Here is a 20,131-nt window from a genome sequence, read left to right as displayed (position 1 = left end):
TTGGGACCCTCCACATGATCAGTTCTCACTATATCAAATATATTAAAGTCAAAATCTAATTCACTTTAATTAAAGACAATTAGTTTGTTTTACTATTATTGTTTAACTTGTATGCTATTGTAAGACATTGCAAATTAAAGATGGGATAATAAATGCAATGAAAACATGAAACTGTGTACACCTTTTCATCTATGCTTGGTAAAATGAATTTATCAAAGATGTCTATTTAAGAAAAGTCAAGGATACCATCATTAAGAGTGGTTTAGATATGTTTATTTACAAAGAATACAGTGGAACCATGAATATACCTTTTTTTCCTATTCAATTTATACTTATTTTCATATAGCATTTTCTTACTAGCTCTAAGAATTTCTTTAACACAAACAGAATTATGGCTCAATGGAGGCTCCAGAAGCTTAATTAATTTGCCCAAGGTCACACTCTAAGTTGGTGGCAAAGCTTGTTAAATTACAAGGAACTCTGGGCTGTACAGATGTTTTGGCAATAGCAAAAGACCCTGTCTGCAAAGGCTCCAGAGACTTTTAGTACAGTGGGTGAACCATGGCAAATAACTAATTATTTCTGTACAAAAAGGGCCAAGTGCTCCTGAGAGCTCACAAACAACATGTTTTCTCTGTGTAGAAAGAGCCTAAGTGTGACATTCCCATCCAGGAGGGCTCCTTAACATGTGCCAATATTTAGAAAAGAACGACTCATCTTCACCAGAGTCCACCAACACAAAGTAAATTTATTTTAACTTAAGGAGCCCAATCACAGTAGTGCAAAGAAATAAATCAAGCAGTAACACTTTTCTACCATTCTGGAGGTCTTACACTCTATCCCACAGATTAGTAATACTAATGGAGAAAAGACAGCATTACAAATAAATGTTTCTAATAGAGTGTGCTTTTTTTAATTAGAAATGGGCTTATTACAGTGGACATTTAAATGGGGAGAGGGCAACAGTAATTCACAAGTACAATATACTAATGCTGGTCCTTTAATTGCTTTATTTGTTTCACTGTTAAAAATGATTGCTTGCTGTAGCCTAACCATGAATGCTGGAAAGTATGATACATTGAGGTCTCAACCTGGGCAAACTGTACCTAAACTTACACTTTATTGCAGCTTAGTTCACAATCTTCACCTAATATAGGGTTATATCCCAGTGCAGCAAGAGGATAAATCATCCTGGAATATTACTCTGGCAAAGTTTAGCTGTGACTGGAGCATATGTGCTTCCGAGCCACTGAAGCAAAGGCCCATAAAATACACTAATTACTGGAAGTTATGGTCACTGAGTGATTGATAGCGCTCTGCAAGGCAACTTCCTCATTTTCAGCTCTTCTGACGGGGCTCATCCGCCACATAGCAATTATTAATTCATGACCCACCCCTCAGGCACTAGTACCTTTACTTCTAATTCTCCTGCTATCAACCTACTGCTACAGCTGGACACTGTCTTTCTTCATTCTGATAGCTGGGTAAGGATGATAAAAAGTATTAGATGCTATATGCTATTTATTGTTTTGAATCTTTAAACTTTGCCTGGTCTTCCTAATGCTGCTGTCCCAGAACACAAAATTCTCCTCACTCTCCCATTATCTGTTTCAAACTTGCATTATTTTCTTCTTTTCCTTAAAAATGTGTATGTATCAATCTGTCTGACTAGACTATATTATAACAAAAACTCTGAATGGAAAATTTTTTGGTTGAATACTGTAGTTTAAAAGCAATATATAATTTATCTAGATCATAGTAAATTTGAGGCAGCTAATTCCTGGGAAAAAAAAGACCAAAAACAAAAAATACAAAACCTCCATTCAAAGAGACCCAATCTTGTAGCCTTGAAGACACTGTAATTGTTCCATGTAGATTTTCATCAGGAGCTCTACTCAGAGCGATGAGTATGTAACTAAATCTCTAAAAAGCACTTAAAAATATAATAACTGCAATGGTCTCTTTTGATGATATTCTGTGCATTAAGAGAAACTTCAGTGAGACGGAATTAAAAGGAGATAAAGTTTAGTCATGATGGGATGAAAACTACCATTTAAGTTTTCTGATAAAAAGATGAATGTTCTTAAAATATTTCTAAACAGTTCAAGATGCAATATTGAGTGCAGTTTTCCTGTCTGGAGATATTGCAAAAGATGGTATATGGAACTCCAAACTACTTACACTTTCACAACTTGGCTCAAATTATTCCTCCTGTTCTTCCTTCTCCTTTTCCAAAAATTAGTCCCAGAGGACTCCACCCATAACTTTTTGGATAAAATTCATACCATTCCCTGTACATACCATTCATTGAGAAGATCATATCCTACTTGTGACAGCTCCTAGCGTTTTATATATTTTTGATTTTCTACAGCCAAGCAAACTTTCATCTTGTTTAAGGGCAAAGTCTAGACCAAAACTTTTATATGTTCTCCGTGACACCAGAAATAGTGTTTTGTAGTGGATTGACAATAAATATTCATTGATTATGATAAATCCCCTGATCGTGTTATCTCCTACAGCCTGGTCAACCTGTTGGTACATGGCTTGGTTGTTTCTATGCTAGAGTACTTTAATGAACATAGTACACACACATTTCAGGGCTAGGGGTTGACAGTCTTCACTGACAAAACCTCTTAATTACACATCATGGTGTAAAATGATCAGTTGCTACCATCTTCACATACTTAAGCATTATGGCTAATTTAGATGGTTTATCTTCTATTAAAGACTAGAGGATTGCAAGAAGGGAAAAGTTAATTGCCTCAAAATGCCAAAACCCAATCTCATGTGCTTAACTTCAATAATCATTTGAATCCTCATAAGAAGAATTAAGAAATAAAATTCTTTTAATTATGTTTGTGTAATGCTGGACTTGTGTCATCTGACAACGTACAGCTTTAATCTTGACAACAGTTTCTAGAGACCTATTCCTCTGGAGGCCTCCATTTCTACATCCCTCTCTGGCATCATGCAGTTGTGGATATCTGAGAAAACAATGCTGGGATTTAGTTGGTTAAAGGCAACTTAATCTACAGTTCTATTTCTAGACATTCAAAGTCAAGGAAGTCATAATCAGGTGAGAACAATTTCTTTTCCTGTCTATTGCTGAAAACATTCGATGCTGATTATTCTCACACTTTCTGTTGCTCCTGCTGGAACACTGTCCTCTAAATCCAACCCATCCATCAAAACTCAGTTTAGACACTATCACTTGCAGGAAGCTTTCTAGGTTTCCAGAGATGGCCTCAATAGAATCTCCCATCCCACAAGTTCTTTTGCAATGTGACCTAGTTACTCCCTCATCAAGAGCCTATTGTTGTGATCAATAGAATGTGGCTGGAGCTATCCTATGGAACTTCTGAGATTGGGCCTTAAGCAATCTGCAGCTTGACTTTACAGCTTATAACACCAGCCACAATAAAAGCTCAAACTAGCCACATGGAAAGAGAGAGGGAGGGGTCCAAGCATCTTAGCCATCTCCACGAAGGCTCCATATATATGGGTGAAGTCATCTTGGATCTTCCCTTAACAAGCCACCTGGCTGCAACCTAATGAGAGACTCCTGGTCAGGACTATAAGGAACAGTCAAGCCCTGCTTGGATTCCTGACCACAGAATCTTGAGCAAATAAATGGTTATTTTAAGCCCCTAGTTTTGGGTAGTTTCTTATACAGTGAGGATTAACTGAAATGCTTTCCTTACCAGCTCTGCCTCTCATCTGCCCAGTTCTATGTGCTTCCTTTGCACTTTTAATTTATCTTCCTCCTCACTAATCAAGGAGCTTCTAAGGGCAAGGTTTGTATCCTTTCTACCAACATAGGTTAGCAATGGATAAAAGTTTATTGGTTAGATGGAATTCTCACCTAGCCATTTCCCATTATAGTAGACATGTTGGAGATTAGGCTAATTTTTGAGTTTCTTTTTAAAAATAAATTAGGCCTTGATTTCTGAAAAACAGCTGACTATACATTTTAAAACACAGTAATACTAAACCAGCTTCAGGGATAGTCCAGTTGCAATCCTATGAAAGGCAGTCTTGACTGACAAGGAGAGTCGCAATAAACCTATCTTCTCCTTTATCTAATTTTTAGCTCATTTACATTTATCATTCATCTTTTTTCTTCAAACTACTTGATCTACTTCTATTCTATAGCATAATGGAAAAAGCAGACTTTAAACCATGAGTCAGGACACTTGACTCCTGATGTCTGGTCTGGTCACTTAACCTTTTTGGAAAAGTTCTTTAATTTCTCTGGATCTCAGTTTCTTGATTTGCAAAGTGGTAACTCTGATGCTCTAAGGTGGTACAATCTTGATGCCTAGAAGTCCTGAGTTTTCAGTTATTTCCCATCATGGTGGGAAGTTTAAATGAGATAATGAATTTCAAATGGCTTCGTTAAGTGTTACATACGGGTTAAACATTGTAATGTTTTCACCCTTCTTGTTAGAATGACATTAGCAAGAGGATGTCAACAGTTCAGAAGAGAGCAAAGAGCACTAGGCTGCACATGGGAAGTCCTCGATCTTAGCACTCTTCTGCACAGTACTAGCTGCATGCTATAACTGTGGTTATATTCCTTCCCTTTTCTGCACCCAGCTTCTTCAATGGTAGGAGGAAGGGTCTGGTTTAACAACTTCTAAGGTCTCTTCTAGTTAAAAATCTTCTAGTCTCTAAATACAACATAATGTATGTAATAAAATAATTTAAAAAATAAAGACTATATTTTGTTAAGGGTTATTATGATCCAGTTCAGCACCAAAGAATGTAACATGGTCTGTAGGATCTTCAAGAGGATTTCTTTTTTTTAAAGATTTATTTTGGTGGCGGACTTGGCCCAGTGGTTAGGGCGTCCGTCTACCACATGAGAGGTCCGCGGTTCAAAGCCCGGGTCTCCCTGACCCGTGTGGAGCTGGCCCGTGTGCAGTGCTGATGTGCGCAAGGAGTGTCCTGCCATGCAGGGGTGTCCCCTGCATAGGGGAGCCCCATGCGCAAGAAGTGAGCCCAGTAAGGAGAGCCGCCCAGCGTGAAAGGAAGTGCAGCCTGCCCAGGAATGGTGCCACCCACATGGAGAGCTGACACAACAAGATGACGCAGCAAAAAGAAACACAGATTCCCGTGCCGCTGACAACAACAGAAGCGGACAAAGACGACGCAGCAAATAGACACAGAGAACAGAAAACCGGGGTGGGGGGGGAGAAGGGGAGAGAAATAAATAAATAAATAAATAAATTTTTAAAAAATAAAGATTTATTTTATTTTATTTCTCTCCCTTTCCCCACCCCCACCTCCCCAGTTGTCTGCTTTCTGTGTTCATTCGCTGTGTGTTCTTCTGTGTCCACTTGTATTCTTGTCAGCGGCACCAGGAATCTGTGTCTCTTTTTGTTGCGTCATCTTGCTGCGTCAGCTCTCCGTGTGTACGGCCCCACTCCTGGGTAGGCTGCATGTTTTTTTTTTTGGTGCAGGGCAGCTCTCCTTACGGGGTGCACTCCTTGCGTGTGGGGCTCCCCTACGTGGGGTACACCCTGTATGACACGGCACTCCTTGTGCACATCAGCACTGCCTGTGGGCCAGCTTTAACACACCATGAAAGCAGGCTAGGCTTTTGTCACATGGAGTGGCTCTCCTTACGGGGTGCACTCCTTGCACGTGGGGCCACTATGAAGGGGATGCCCCTGCGTGGCAAGGCACTTCTTGTGTGCATCAGCACTGCACATGGGCCAGCTCACCACATGGGTCAAGAGGCTCTGGGTTTGAACCCTGGACCTCCCATGTGGTCAGTGGACGCTCCATCACAGTTGAGCCAAATCCACTTCCCACTAAATGAATAATTGACTGACTTTTGTCTAACCTTATATCTGTCTCTACTATTCAAAGCATTTCTTCTAAAAAAATCTGAGATAGGTGGTCATTTGGTCACTACTTAAACACTCCCAGGGATGGGACAATTTTACCTCTAAAGGCATATGTTCACACTGTTGAGAAGGGTGTGGGGATCTATTAGAAAATTCTTCTTTATATTGAATAGAAAGCCACATATATATGTATTGTTTTTAGCTTCAGAAGGTTCAGTTTGCTGAAGTCATAAAGTAGCAGCTTGCTTCTCCAGTGACAATCCTTCAAATATCTGAAGATAGGTTGTCAGATGCCTGCTTTGCTTTCTCATTATTTTTTTATTCTTCATATCAACCCTTTGTTGACTTAATGTTTTCTTAAAACCCCAAATTGTGTGTGTGTTTGTTTGTATACACATATGGACATGTGGTGTTGGAAAAACTTTAGAGTCTGAAATCCATCAAAATAATAAAATGCTTAGCTGGGATTACTAGCACCTGTTCCATCTTGTTTTGTCAATCTCATGTTTGTTCGTGATAGCTTTGAGCACAAAGCAAACTCAACAATGCTTCATTCAGTGGGAAACACTTCACTTTGTCTGCCAGTTTCACATGCACTACAATCACTGACAACCTTGGAAAATGCACATTTAGGCATGGTAATCTGAGACAGCTGGATCCCTTCACAAACCTTGCAAAGGACTGGACTGGTCAATCCATCATCTGCCAAAGATCATTTTAACAGCTTCTTTTTGCAATAAGTTACACAAAATTTTAGACCAGAAACTGACAATGGAATAAATTGAGTTAAGACTGAATTACAGAAAGGGGAGTAACTGTGAGAATGAGTGAGAAAATGGTGATGTGCTCTTTTCTTCAATGTTCTTCAGAGGAAGGACAGAGTGCCCATGATGATGACACCAGGACCACTCTCCTTCCCCCTTCCTACTGGATCTCCCACTGAAATTATTCCTTTGTCTTCGGACTTTTCATCTTTGTTTCTTTTGCCTTCTGTTGATTTTCAACAGCAATTTCTGATGAATAGGTTAGATTCTTTACTAGCTGGGGCAGCAGACTGAACATATTAAAATAAGATCCAACCTCCACTCATGTTCTTGATATTGATTATTTTCAAAAAACTGGAGAAAATGTCAATATTTAGGTGAAGTACACTAAAGATCAAGTTTTTATGGTCTTGAGAAGCTGAGCTAGGCTGCTCATAGGGCAACCAGAGCCATCAGTTGCCCCTTGGTCCAGATTCACAATCACCAAGGGCTAGAAAGGCAAACAAAGCTGTGGAGGCAGACCCACTAGGGACAGCTGTGTCTCTAGGTATGCTTTTTAATTTTATTTATTTATCAAAGATTTATTTATTTATTTATATCCCCCTCTTCCCCTCCTTCTGCCCTGTTGTTTTTGCTGTCTGTATTGTCTTCTCTTCTCATTTTCTCTCCTCTAGGATTCACTAGGATTCGATCCTGGGTACTTCTGATGTGGAGAGAGATTCCCCGTCAATTGTACCATTTCTGCTGCACTTCACCTTGACGCTCCCATTGTCTCTCTTTTTGATGCATCATCATTTCTGCTGTGTGACTCACCTGCATGGGCACTGGCTCACCACATAGGCACTTAGACTCACCATGCAGGCACTCACTTGCCACATGGGCACACTTTTCTCTTCTTCTTTTTCACCAGAAGGCCCCAGGGATTGAACCTGGGTCCTCCCATATGGTAGGTGGAAGGTCTATCCCTTGAGCCACATTTACTTCCCTTTATTTTTTTTAGGTGGTACTGGGGATGGAACCCAGGACCTTGTACATGGGAAGCAGGCACTCAACCACTGAGCTACATGCGCTCCCCAATGAGATTTTTTTTTCCACTTGTTTGTTTTGTTTTTTTTTAAAGATTTATTTATTTATTTAATTCCCCCCCTCCCCCGGTTGTCTGTTCTTGGTGTCTATTTGCTGCGTATTGTTTTCTTTGTCCGCTTCTGTTGTCGTCAGCGGCACGGGAAGTGTGGGCGGCGCCATTCCTGGGCAGGCTGCTCTTTCTTTTCACGCTGGGCGGCTCTCCTCACGGGCGCACTCCTTGCGCGTGGGGCTCCCCCACGCAGGGGACACCCTTGCGTGGCACGGCACTCCTTGCGCGCATCAGCGCTGCGCATGGCCAGCTCCACACGGGTCAAGGAGGCCCGGGGTTTGAACCGCGGACCTCCCATATGGTAGACAGACGCCCTAAGCACTGGGCCAAAGTCCGTTTCCCTCCACTTGTTTGTTTTGATTTTAGGAGGTACTGGGAATGAACCCAGACCTTGTACAAGGGAAGCAGGTGCTCAACCACTTGAGCTAAATTTGCTCTCCTCTGGGTATGTTTTGTGTGGTGGGGGAGGATGGGTTCTTCTGTATATTTAGAGGCAGGAACCAAGTCTAGATAATGCACCATAATTCTTGTCACCTTGTAAGAATTCAGTACAAATATGAGAATATTATTTTAAAGGGAAGCTGATTTTTCTCAAAACAGAAAATATGTACCCACAGGAAAAGTAGCACTGGGTGTTTCTGCCAGGGAAATGACAACTATAATAACAACCAAGATCACCACTTCCTGAGGATCTCCTATGGGACAGGCACTCACAGTCCTGGCAACTTTATACATGTGATCTGCTAAACCTTCACACAAATCCCACAAGGTAGACATTTTCATCATCTCTGGTTCATAGAGGAAGAAAATGCTTCTCTACCACTGCTCCCTGTTTGCTTTTACAGCACTTATGGCCACTTAAAATTACTTGCAATTTTACTTACAATATAGCATAGTCATTAAAGATACTTAGGAGCCATACTACATGGATTTGTGTCTCAGTCTGACATTCTTAGCAGTGTTACTTTAAAAAAAAATCTCTCCTTGCCTCAGTTTCCTTACCTGTGAAATGGGGGTAATAATAGTATCTACTTTATGGGGTTTTGTTAAATGAAAGTGTTTAGAAAAGAGTCTAAAATGTTAAAAGTGTATGCTTTCAAAAAATGTGTTTGTTATTATTATCTTCTGTCTTCCTTATTATACAGTAGCCTCAAAAGGGAAAGAGAACATACCTATTTTATTTACTAGCACTTAACAGGGCTTGGCACATAACAGGTATTCAATAAATATTTGAGGAATGAAGACAAAATGTTATCTCCATATCACAGATAAGATACGGTACCTGGCCTGGCAAAGTGACCTCCTAAAGTCACAACTGCTTATATGCAGTGGTGCCAACACATGACTCCAAATCTGGTTAACCCAAAGTCTGAGCTCTTTAGCTATTCAAAATTAGGATGACAACCCTTGAATCTGAGAATGAAATCACAGAAAGAAAACAACCTGCTCCACTCTGTGGTGGAGCTATATATACCCCAGAAAAACATGTTCTTAAATCTAATCCATTCCTATGGGTGTGAACCCATTGTAAGTAGGATCTTATAATGAGGTCACCCCAGTTAAGGTGTCCCTCACCTCAATCAGGCTGGGTCTTAATCCTATTACTGAAGTCCTTTATAAATGGAATGAAATTCAGACAAAAAGCAACAAAGCCACAGGAAGCAGGAAGCTGAAATTCAGTGGAACCCAGAAGACAACAGAGAGGCTAGCAGAAGCTGCTATGTGCCTCGCCATGTGACAGAGGAGCCAATGACCAAGGATCACCAGCAGCCAGGCCCAGAACACCAGTCTTCAGGACGAAAGCATTGCCTTGATGATGTCTTGATTTGGACTTTCTCTTAGCCTCAAACCAGGAGCTTTATAAATTCCCATTGTTTAACCTGACCCATTGTATGACATTTGCTTGAGCAGTCAAGGAAACCAGAACACTCTCCATCAAACTTCTCTAGAAACTTCTGTCAAGGGTTCTGGGTTGGGTGATCTACGCCACTTTTACAGTACTTTTATTTTGATTTCACATAGCTCAACATGTTTTATGTGTTTGCTTATAAATGTGGGAGATCACACTTTATTTTCTTGACATCTAATGAGTCTGATCTGGCATCCATTAAATGATATGTATAAAGAGAAAGACAAAAATGAGGTGTGTTAACAGCTTTTAACATCTCTATAAGACAAGGTAGTTTCAGTCTATTTGTACTTTTATGCTAAATTTTACTTGGGAAAAATTCTGCTATTGATGTTTGTCTACAGATATTTCAATAATTTATTATTTCTCAACAAAAACTCACTTTCTCTGGACAAAAGCATTGCCATGTATCATTTAGGAAAATTAGGTTTTTTGTTTTGTTTTTGCTGTAGAAATACTAAAGGGAAGACAATCACAAACCACATATACATATTTCTCCCACATTATAAAATTAAAATTTAAAATTAAAACACTTTCTTTGATAATTTCCTCCCCTTTGTTTCCTTTATTCTTTCTTTCTGGAACTTCTATTTTTCATACGTTAAGACTTCCTGGACTGGTTCTCTCAGTTTTCATTTCTCTCCTATTTGCCATCTCTTTGTTTTTTGCTCCAGTGCCTGAAAGACTTCCTCAACTTTTATCTTACCCTTCCAATGAGTTTTTAAGTTCAACTTCTAAGAGATTTATTGTTGCTATTGTTGTTGTTCCTGAAGTTCCTTTGTTACTTGTTTCTGGTCTTGTTTTCTGGATTCATATTTTCTTTTATCTTTCTGAGGATACGAGTGGTAGGTCAGCTGAATTTTATCCTCCTATATAGTCTCCAGGCTGCTGAGCTGCCTTTTTTTTTTCAGTTAGTCTGGGCATCTGTTCTCACCCTTAAAGGCTTTCCTCAAATATCTTGTTAAGAGTAAGGCACTAAAAAACTGACTGCAGACTCTGTGCTCATGGGTAGAGCTTGTAGATTGAGGACTTTCCTATAACATGATCTACAACGTCTGAATCTTTAGTCTCTGGTCAGATTTCCTTAGAGAAAGTCTTTTAAAATTTCCTGCCTGAAATAGAAACTTGATTACTAGTCTCCTAGAAACAGGGAGGAGTAAGAAGGCTGAGAAGTCTCAACATTCAGAATCTAAACTTTCACTTAATGTCTCTGTACTCAGTAATGAAATGTAGCTTTCAACTGTAACAGGTATCACTTATTTTATTTTCTTAAAACAACAACAACAAACTCTCCACCCAGTCTTATGTTAGCGTGGAGGGGCAACTGTCCATGCTGAGTTGTGGAGTGGATCTGTGCATAAAACAGCTTCACTGCTTCTCAGACTTAAACAATGCTCCTCTCTTTGCCCCACCTTTACTCCTAGTTCCAAACACCTGGTACCACCAATTCCTGAGCCTTTAGGGTGTTCTACAGCAAATCAAGTGGCTTCTTGCTTTCTTTACTTCCGGTGCAAGACTCGGAACTCTCCACTCTGCTATTTGCCATTGCCCATCTGTTTTCCCACTTCCAAAATTCAGTTGTTTTTATCTTTTATTCCTTTTACCACTTTGTCTTTATAGTTTTAAGCCTCTAAAACAATCTCTTTATGATTATTTTAATGGAGTTGGAGAAGAGAGTGGAAGCTAAAGTATACATTCCGGTTGTCACATTTAGCCAAACTGGTAGACGTTATTAACCAAATTTAAATATTTCAAAAGATAATTCCTTTTAAGGAAAGGGGATTATTGCTTAATTTTCTCATTATGACCTTTGTCCAGCAGCTCTGAAGTAGAGCTCCCCTGTAAAGATGAAGAAATTGGGGCCCAGAAAGGGTAAAATCTGGGTCTGATATCTTGGCAGAAGAGAAAGCTGTTCTTAACATGCAAAGCATTTGTGATCTATTTAGTTTAGTTCAAAGAAAATTTACGAGACAATAGGAACAAGCCTCTATCAAAATGTAAGTGCTGATCTCTATTCAGAAGCTGCTTTAAAACAATTATAAAAGTATGGAAAATTTGGGCCAAGAAGATTTCTTGAGTGTCTACCAGGGCAGTGTAATTGTGCTAGGTAGTGTAGGAGATTATAAGATAATTAGATTTGAGTCTTGTCATCAAGGCATTATGACACACTTACTATTATTATAATACAAAATAGAAAATGTACATGCCATAAGGAATGCAGACGAAGACCAGGAGAGGAAGATACTACTTTAAGCCGGAGAGATCAGAGTTAGCATCATGAAGGAAGGGTATTTAAATTGTATCTTGGGGAGGGGAAGAGATGTACAGAGAACAACACAGTATTCCACAGATTTATTTTTAAGGTAATTCTAAAACTCACACCAAAAATCTTTGTCAAAACATGAGAGCCCATCAGAAACTTCAGAAGATGGTGTTACTTTGATGATAATGACCTTATGTGGCTCTCTGAATATCTTCTTCACCTGTCTTGAGCCATTTTTCTAAGCTATGGCCCTTGCTTTCATCATTTAACACATCATTCAAACCACTTCAATAAAACAGTGATCATGGTGAAGAGGGGTCTCAGAGGACCAGATGACACACCAATTAACCAAGCACATGGAGCCAGATTGTTCTACGCTTCAGAATCAAGAGAGTGGCATAGAGAGGAGGCAAACAAAGACAGAAAGAGCAAAGGCTGGAGTGAAAAGAGCAAAATGCATGTGCTAAAGATGGGGCTTTCACTCTGACTCCTGCAGAAGATCATTCACCACCAAACTTAATAAGGTTTATAATAACCTGCCAGATAGAATCACAAACCAGAACATGTATTTGTAGAGCATACTCAGTGAGAATAAAAACATTAGGCCTGGCTTGGTGTGTTTTTAAATGTAGATGCATCATTCTGGGCAGTAGAAATGCAAGCCTAGAGGAGGATACATGCTGACTATTTTTAGGCCAAGTTAAAAGCCAGCTTTTGCAGATATGATTGTTTACTTCTCACCTACAGATTTATGTTGTGACTATAATAAAATGAAGTAAGAATATGAACTAACTGATTAATGAAAAATAAGAGAGGGAGTTTCTCAGAGCTATTCTATGGGAGAAGAGATAAGTACTGAACTGCCTGGAAAATTAAGAATTTGTGTCCTAAAATGTTTTAGGTACATTCCCCACCCCCAGATGCCTAAAGATTAAACAAAACTATCAAACTTGGTAAAATAAAGCCCTTAATGTGTACCAAACTCACTTTCATTTTAAAGTCTTGAAGTCTTGAATAGAAATTACCAGGGTGAATGGTCCTAGAATTCACCAAGTCTACTGAATCAGTGTTCATTTTCACAGAGAGGCAAATAAATATCCTGGGGCAAGATTAATTCTTGCAGTTTGTCCTAGTTCTCCTGTTTTATACCCTTGTTTGTGGGTATCACTTTTGTTTTTCTGATTCCTGTCATGAGGGTCCAAGAAAGAACTGCAATTTCACTTGGTTCTTTCCCGCATTCCACATGGCGCCCACGCACAGGAATGGAATTATGACATATATACAGACCTAAGTTGAAAACCAGGAACAAACAGCATAGAGATAAGCCAAATTCTTCCCATCTAGTAAAACCACCATTGTCTGGTCAAGTTGAGTAATTTCATTTTTCCTGCCATCTTTACGTTACTACTACTTCTGATGGATGTAGGATGATGGAATACCTGAAAGTAACTTGTTTTTCTCCCTGTTGCTAGGATACAAAGAAAAGAATTGTATGTAAATCAGAAGGTAATGAAATGCAACCCTCTCTTTGGGCCAAATTCTGCTTTTGTGGTCAAGAACATCCTGCTGAAGCAATGAAATAGGAAAACCAGCTTCAACCAGTTGGCCGGACCTGCGTAGAAGCTACCCCTTGCTGTCTTCACTTCAACTTGCTTAATTAACATAGTAAAATTCCCACCCAGGGGTGGAGTTATCTGCTCCTTTCCTGATCATGCAATGTATGTGCAAGCGTGATTTCTTGAGCATATTAATCACACAATTATATAACCAGCTATGTGTGTTCATCCATATGCATGAAAACTAATGCATAATCAAAGCAAATACTAAGTAGTAACTTGGGTATTTAAACAAGAGTGAAACTGCCCCACAGGGAGTTGGGTCTGAGTCACTCTGGACTGGCCTTGGCTCTTTACCTCTGCAGACATAATAAATGTGAGTTTGCCTAACTCTCCTGTTGAAGTTTTCTTCATGCCATCTCTGATTATCCATAAAGGCCCTGCTTTGAGGCCCAACACTTCCAACACCAAACACTACATGCAGCTGACAAAACCCTGGAAAGGACCCACTTAATCTCACAAAAAGGGAGACGCTTAACTGAAGTAGATGGGGGCTGTTTCTGTCCCTGGATAAAAGACAGTCTGATATTAAAGATTCTTTGCTAAAGGCACAAATGTACCTGTGTTTTTGTTTTTGTTTTTAATGGCACATTTTAGTGGTATGTGGCATCCTCTTTTATGAAAGAGTATAGTGAGAGGGCTTGTTACGACTGCCCATGGGTCTGTGGCAGCAAAGCAGCAAGGGAGGGGCAGCAGAAGGCAAGCAAGAATGAGCCTTGCTCTTTTAGGAGTTTAAAGCAATGAAAGCAATCTTCTGGTTCTAGCATCACCAAGCCTCCATGATGAGTCAAGAATTTATAGACTTGGGAGAGGGGATAGAAGGAGAAGGGATAGAAAACTCTAGTTTCCATTGTGTCTCTGATTCTTATATAATTTCAGAGAAATTCCTTTGCTCTGTTTCCTCTATTTTTAACCTGTTTGTTTCTTTACCACAGGTAACCTGATTCAAAATAGTTTGAAAAAGGTATACGCATAAACAGGTGGTGGAATTGCACTAATACTTGCATACTTGACATCTGATCATCCCTGAAGTGCTTACAGGGTACCAGAGTGTGATGGAGGATGGAGAGGCACTCTGCCTCTTCTCCCTCTTTCTCCCAGTGGCAGACTCCCCTGAAGACCAACCCAATTCAAACGCCAACTCCATTGTAAAACCTCACCCCTCCCCTCTCTCTGGGATCCAGAGTACACTTCCTAAACATCTCAATTAAAGATTTTATTGCATTGATCTGAACTTTAGGTTTCTTTTTTCTCTATCAGATGTGGGCTATTTTTAGTTTCCTGGGACCCACAATCAAGGGCCCCAGTACAGGGCAAGTACTTAAGTAATAATTGTTGAATGAATGATTGGTTCTACTCTTCAGAGTCCACACCTGGAAAGGGAATCTTGATTTTACAAGTGAGGATAAACAAAAGAGAAGGAATTCTTTTTAAACATGTTGACTATTTCTTTGAAGATACTGACTTTCAGAACATAATTTGTTCCTCGGAGTCTTAAAATGCTATAGAGATTCTCATTTTTCTCTGTCTCTAGTGATTGTAAACAGGATGTATCACATTTATTCCAAGCATACTATGATGAAAACAAAGAATCTCGGCCTTCAAGTTCATCTTTTGGGCCACCCTGTCAGTCGCTTTAGGTAACGTTCCCATCAGATCTGCCCTGAGACAAAAAGAAGCTTGGAATTCTCTTTAATTTTCATTATAACATTACCCACAATTTCTCATCTCAAAACCTCTATTCCCCTTCCCTAGCGTGTGTTTTTCTTTACCTTAGACCCCAACTGAATTTGGTATAAACACGTCAGGGGCCTTACTCTATTTTCTAGTGACTTACTTGTCTACCACTTCTGTTCGATCATACCTTGTTGCTTGTTTGGTGGATTATAAGCTTCCACAGGACATGGGCTGCAATCCCATATCCTCTTTTGAAAGCATTTTATCATACACAAAGAGAGGTGCTCAACAAACCCTTAAAAAAAAATTATTTATTTATTTCTCTTCCCCTACATCCTAAAACAATATCTTCTCCTCCTTCTGCTTTAACCCCAGATCCTCACAGAGATCACCAAAAGGCCTGGCTCTCACTCCTGATCATTCCACTCTTCTTCTGCTCTCCACTTCATCCACACAAAACAGCACACTCCTGCCTCCAGACGTCCCACACTCAAAGCTGACGCTTCTTCACACAATTCCCTATTCCTTAGTCTTCCTCAATTTAACAAATTTAACAAGTATCTTTTCTTCAGTCTTCCAGACACCATTTAATAATTTATCTCCAGGACAATGAACCTAATCAACACACCTCCAAATACATCAACAACACTATCCCTCCTTAGAATATAGAGCCTCTTTTTATTAATCTCTGCATCCCCTGTACCTAGCAAGATGTGGACAGACATATTTTTCAATATGAAGTATAAATATAAATATATTTTCAATATGCAATATAAATATATTCTATCAATCTACCTACCTACCTACCTTAACTGATTTCCCTGCTTCCAGACTTGCCCTTCTGTTATAGTCTGTACTCCATAGAGCACTCAGTGATCCTTTGAAAATGTAAGTCAAATAATGCCTTTCCTCTGTTCAAAGCCTTCTGATTGCATTCTCTCTCTCTAGAGTAAAATCTAAAGTCCTTATCATGGCTTCCAAGGTCATATATGATCCGGCCCCTGGCTACCTCTCTGACTTTATTTCTTCCTTTTTTTTTTTTTTCTTACTTCATTCTAGTCACACTGGTCTCTGTTTTCCTTAGACATGCCAAACACACTCCATCTTAGTGCCTTTTTACTTCCTACTGCCAGATGGCTTCCTCTATTCATATCATTCAAGTTTCTGCTCAAATGTTACTTTATCAGAGAGGACACCCCCATGCCATTATTTCTCCATCTCCTTAGCCTGCTTTTTTTTTTTCCACAGAACTTACTACCACCTGACAAATAATAAATAGCCTTTTGTTTTCTGTCTTTCCCTTCATGCCCCAAACCTCACCAAATGTTAACTCCATGAGAGTCAAGACTTGAGTGTCCTTCTATTATTTTATCCTCACTGATTGCATAGTGGGGATAGAAAGAGCTTAATAAATGAATGAATGAATGTTGAAGGAATGAATCCTGAACATTTTTAAGTATTCTAAATCATAAATCTAGCAGTTATGCTGTTACAGTATTGCTATCCCTCTGTATTTTATGCCATGCTATGGCATGTCACCATCTAAGCCAAAAAACCCTAAAGTCGTGTGAAAGCTAAGGAAAGAGACCAGCAAACTTAGTCATAGAATGTTAGATCTGGAAAGGGTTTGTTTAGAGATCATCTGGTCTATTTTACAGATAAAGAAACTGATGCCCAGAAAGGAGAGGGGCTTGCATAGAACCATCCAAAGAATGAGTAGCAAAGCTGGAACTGCAATCAAGGATTCTTATCTCTATACCATGTAACATCTCAATTATTCTACACTATTTCTGGTCATTTCTTAAAAATACTCAATGACGATGATTTAAAATGTACGAAGGGGGGTGGCGGACTTGGCCCAGTGGTTAGGGCGTCCGTCTACCACATGGGAGGTCTGAGGTTCAAACTCCGGGCCTCCTTGACCCATGTGGAGCTGGCCCATGCACAGTGCTGATGCGCACACGGAGTGCCGTGCCACACAGAGGTGTCCCCCGCCTCGAGGAGCCCCACGAGCAAGGAGTGCGCCCCGTAAGGAGAGCCACCCAGCATGAAAGGAAGTGCAGCCTCCCCAGGAATGGTGCTGCACACACGGAGAGCTGACACGCCAAGATGATGCAACAAAAAGAAACACAGATTCCCGTGCCGCTGACAACAACAGAAGCGGACAAAGAAGAACACCCAGCGAATAGACACAGAGAACAGACAACCGGGGTGGGGGCGGGGAAGGAGAAATAAATAAATAAATAAATAAATAAATAAATAAATCTTTAAAAAATAAAAAAATAAAAAGTACAATGGGAAATTAGATAATAGCAAGGCTTGATGCCCACAAACCAAAACCACTAGTTTCCCCCAAAACAGTCTTCAGGATTTTGTTGGGGGACTCGATTCTGAGCATCAGTCCTGCAGCATTACTGACCTCTCTACTGATGCATACATACTCTATTTCCTCTTAGATTCTCTTTTATGAAGAATCAGAAGAATATGGTTTAATAAACATTGAACATGATATCTTTAGCTTTCTATAATTCAGGTGAATTGAGTCTGAGGATATTTTCTGACAAATATAGTTGCATTCATGCATTACAAAAGCCATAGAAAAAAGTATTTAACCTAAAAAAGATGAGTTTAACTCTACCTATCCATGAGCTTACATTTAAAAAGTACTTTCAAAAGTAAACGAGATAAATTTAAATAAATATAAAAAGGAATACTTTCTACTTTTTAAAAAGTCCTCCTTTATCTGAATCAATGCGTTAGAAACAATTCTTGGAGGCATTGATGAGTAGCCAAACTATACTACTAATTCAAATTGAGTCAGATGTCCTTCTAATATAATATAGATCTTATACATTTCCTTATAAATCAACGGTCATTTTATAGAAAATTTAGCAGAGTTCTAGTGGGGCCACATCTGGTACACTAAGATAAAGTCCATTCTAAATACAGCTATAAAATAGTGAAAACATTAAAACTGTGCTAAACACATAAGCCCTACAGCCCCCCTGCCCCAGACCCAACCATCACCACACACTCGCACACAAGCGATATGAGTATTGAAATGAGGTGGCTTTTTTGTTATTAAGCAAACATATAGAACTCACACATCCAAATGAGCAAGGCTGTACCATTTATTTACTTATTTATTTATTTACCGGGACCTGAACCCTTTAGAGTAATCACCTTTGGAAGAAGCTATTTATGCATTCAGACACAGGTTTTCCAGATTTATGTGCATAAGGATCATCCAGGGAACATATTAACAATGCAGATTCTTAAAGATCTGGATTTAATTGGTCTTGAATGGGATCTAGAAATCTGTAATTTTAATAAGCACTTCAGAATAATCTTCAGAGCCAGTTTACAAGCTATGCAAGGATATAAAAAATAAGGATCTAGAGTCAAACACTATGTTTACTAAACATAATAGAAGTTTAATTTTTTTCAAAATTTAAATTTTTCCTGATAGAGCATATCAGTACAGATATGCATATAAGTGTTTATTAAAAAACAACATACCTCCATGAAAGAGATGCCTAAGCTCCAGACATCAGAATGGATTCCATACTGCTCCCCTGAAATTCTTTCAGGCTGTGAAAAAATAGGAGGGAGTCCATGAGTTGCTTTACGGCACTCCAGGAAATATCACATGAGCTCAGCTAAGGCAGGGAGCCACTAACATTCACATAGCATCTTACAGATAGCAAAACAATTTTACACGTATGTATGTGTGTGTGTGTATTATATATAATCCCACTGAATTCTCACAAAGTTCCTCTGAGGAAGAATTTATTATCCCTATTTCACAGTTGAAAAAAAGGAGGCTCAGAAATAGCGAGGTAATTTAGGCAAGGTCCTGATGAGCTGGGACTTGAACCCAGATCTTCTTCCTTCAAGTCCAGTGATCTTAGTTGTAGAGAAATAAATTATACAACAAAATACTATTTATAGTATATAGTAAATATATTATCTATTTGCATTTTGAGAGATTGGTCTAAAGCACTAGGCTTTCTTTTATTTTTTAATTTTTAATCTTTTATTTGGAAATAATTCCAAACTTTCAGCAAAGTAGAAGGAATAAGAATAGTAAAAAGAACAACCATATTTCCTTTACCCAGATTCACCTGTTACTAACATTATACTCCATTTATCAGAATTTCTTTTTTTTTTTAAGATTTATTTTATTTCTCTCTCCTTCTCCCCCCCCCCCCATTTTCTGTGCTCTGTGTCCATTTGCTGCGTGTTCTTCTTTGTCCACTTCTGTTATTGTCAGTGGCATGGGAATCTGTGTTTCTTTTTGTTGCATCATCTTGTTGTGTGTGCTCTCCGTGTGTGTGGCACCATTCCTGGGTAGGCTGCACTTTCCTTTGCTCTGGGCGGCTCTCCTTAGGGGCGCAATCCCTGAGCATGGGGCTCCCCTATGCGGGGGACACCCCTGTGTGGCACAGCTCTCCTTGTGCACATCAGCACTGCGCATGGGCCAGCTCCACACGGGTCAAGGAGGCCCGGGGTTTGAACTGCGGACCTCCCATGTGGTAGGCAGACGCCCTATCCATTGGGCCAAGTCCGCTTCCCTATCAGAATTTCTTTTGACATAAACTGAGGGCAGTTTGAAAGGCCCATCTGGGACTATAGTCTTCCATTCAAGATGTGTAGCAAACACCTGGTCTAGAAAGCCACTACACGTATGCTCTCTGCTTCAACAGGAATAATTTTATACTGAGGTGGATGTTGCCTGGTGTCTCTCTCTCCTCCCTCCAGGATTTGGCATTCAGTAGGGTACCACATAGAAGTTTTTTGAATGAACATATACCTGAATGAATACGAGAAACTGAGGCCTCAGGGAGGTAGAATGGTTGCCCAAAGTTACAAAGATGGGCATAGCAGAGTTAAGCTCATATCTACATCTCTCTTA

At 39.5% G+C, this 20,131-nt stretch overlaps 1 protein-coding gene across 10 annotated transcripts in view; it reads right to left on the bottom strand.

Moving 5' to 3' along the window:
- MAP2K5 (mitogen-activated protein kinase kinase 5) overlaps window positions 1–20,131 on the bottom strand; it is a 300,226-nt gene that overhangs the window by 97,185 nt on the left and 182,910 nt on the right. For all 10 annotated transcript variants that reach the window (XR_011648445.1, XR_009185129.2, XM_058294389.2 and 7 more), the window contains exon 16: window positions 18,736–18,807. Coding sequence is in view for 8 of the 10 variants with exons in the window: in XM_058294389.2 (XP_058150372.1) it covers window positions 18,736–18,807 (72 nt within the window). In the remaining 2 variants the exon portion in view is untranslated. The remainder of the gene's footprint in view (window positions 1–18,735; window positions 18,808–20,131) is intronic.

The sequence above is a fragment of the Dasypus novemcinctus genome, chromosome 3 (assembly GCF_030445035.2).
Source record: "Dasypus novemcinctus isolate mDasNov1 chromosome 3, mDasNov1.1.hap2, whole genome shotgun sequence".
NCBI classification, from domain to species: domain Eukaryota; kingdom Metazoa; phylum Chordata; class Mammalia; order Cingulata; family Dasypodidae; genus Dasypus; species Dasypus novemcinctus.
The sequence above is the reverse complement of the archived record's forward strand: the minus strand, read 5'-3'. Positions and strand labels throughout refer to the sequence as shown.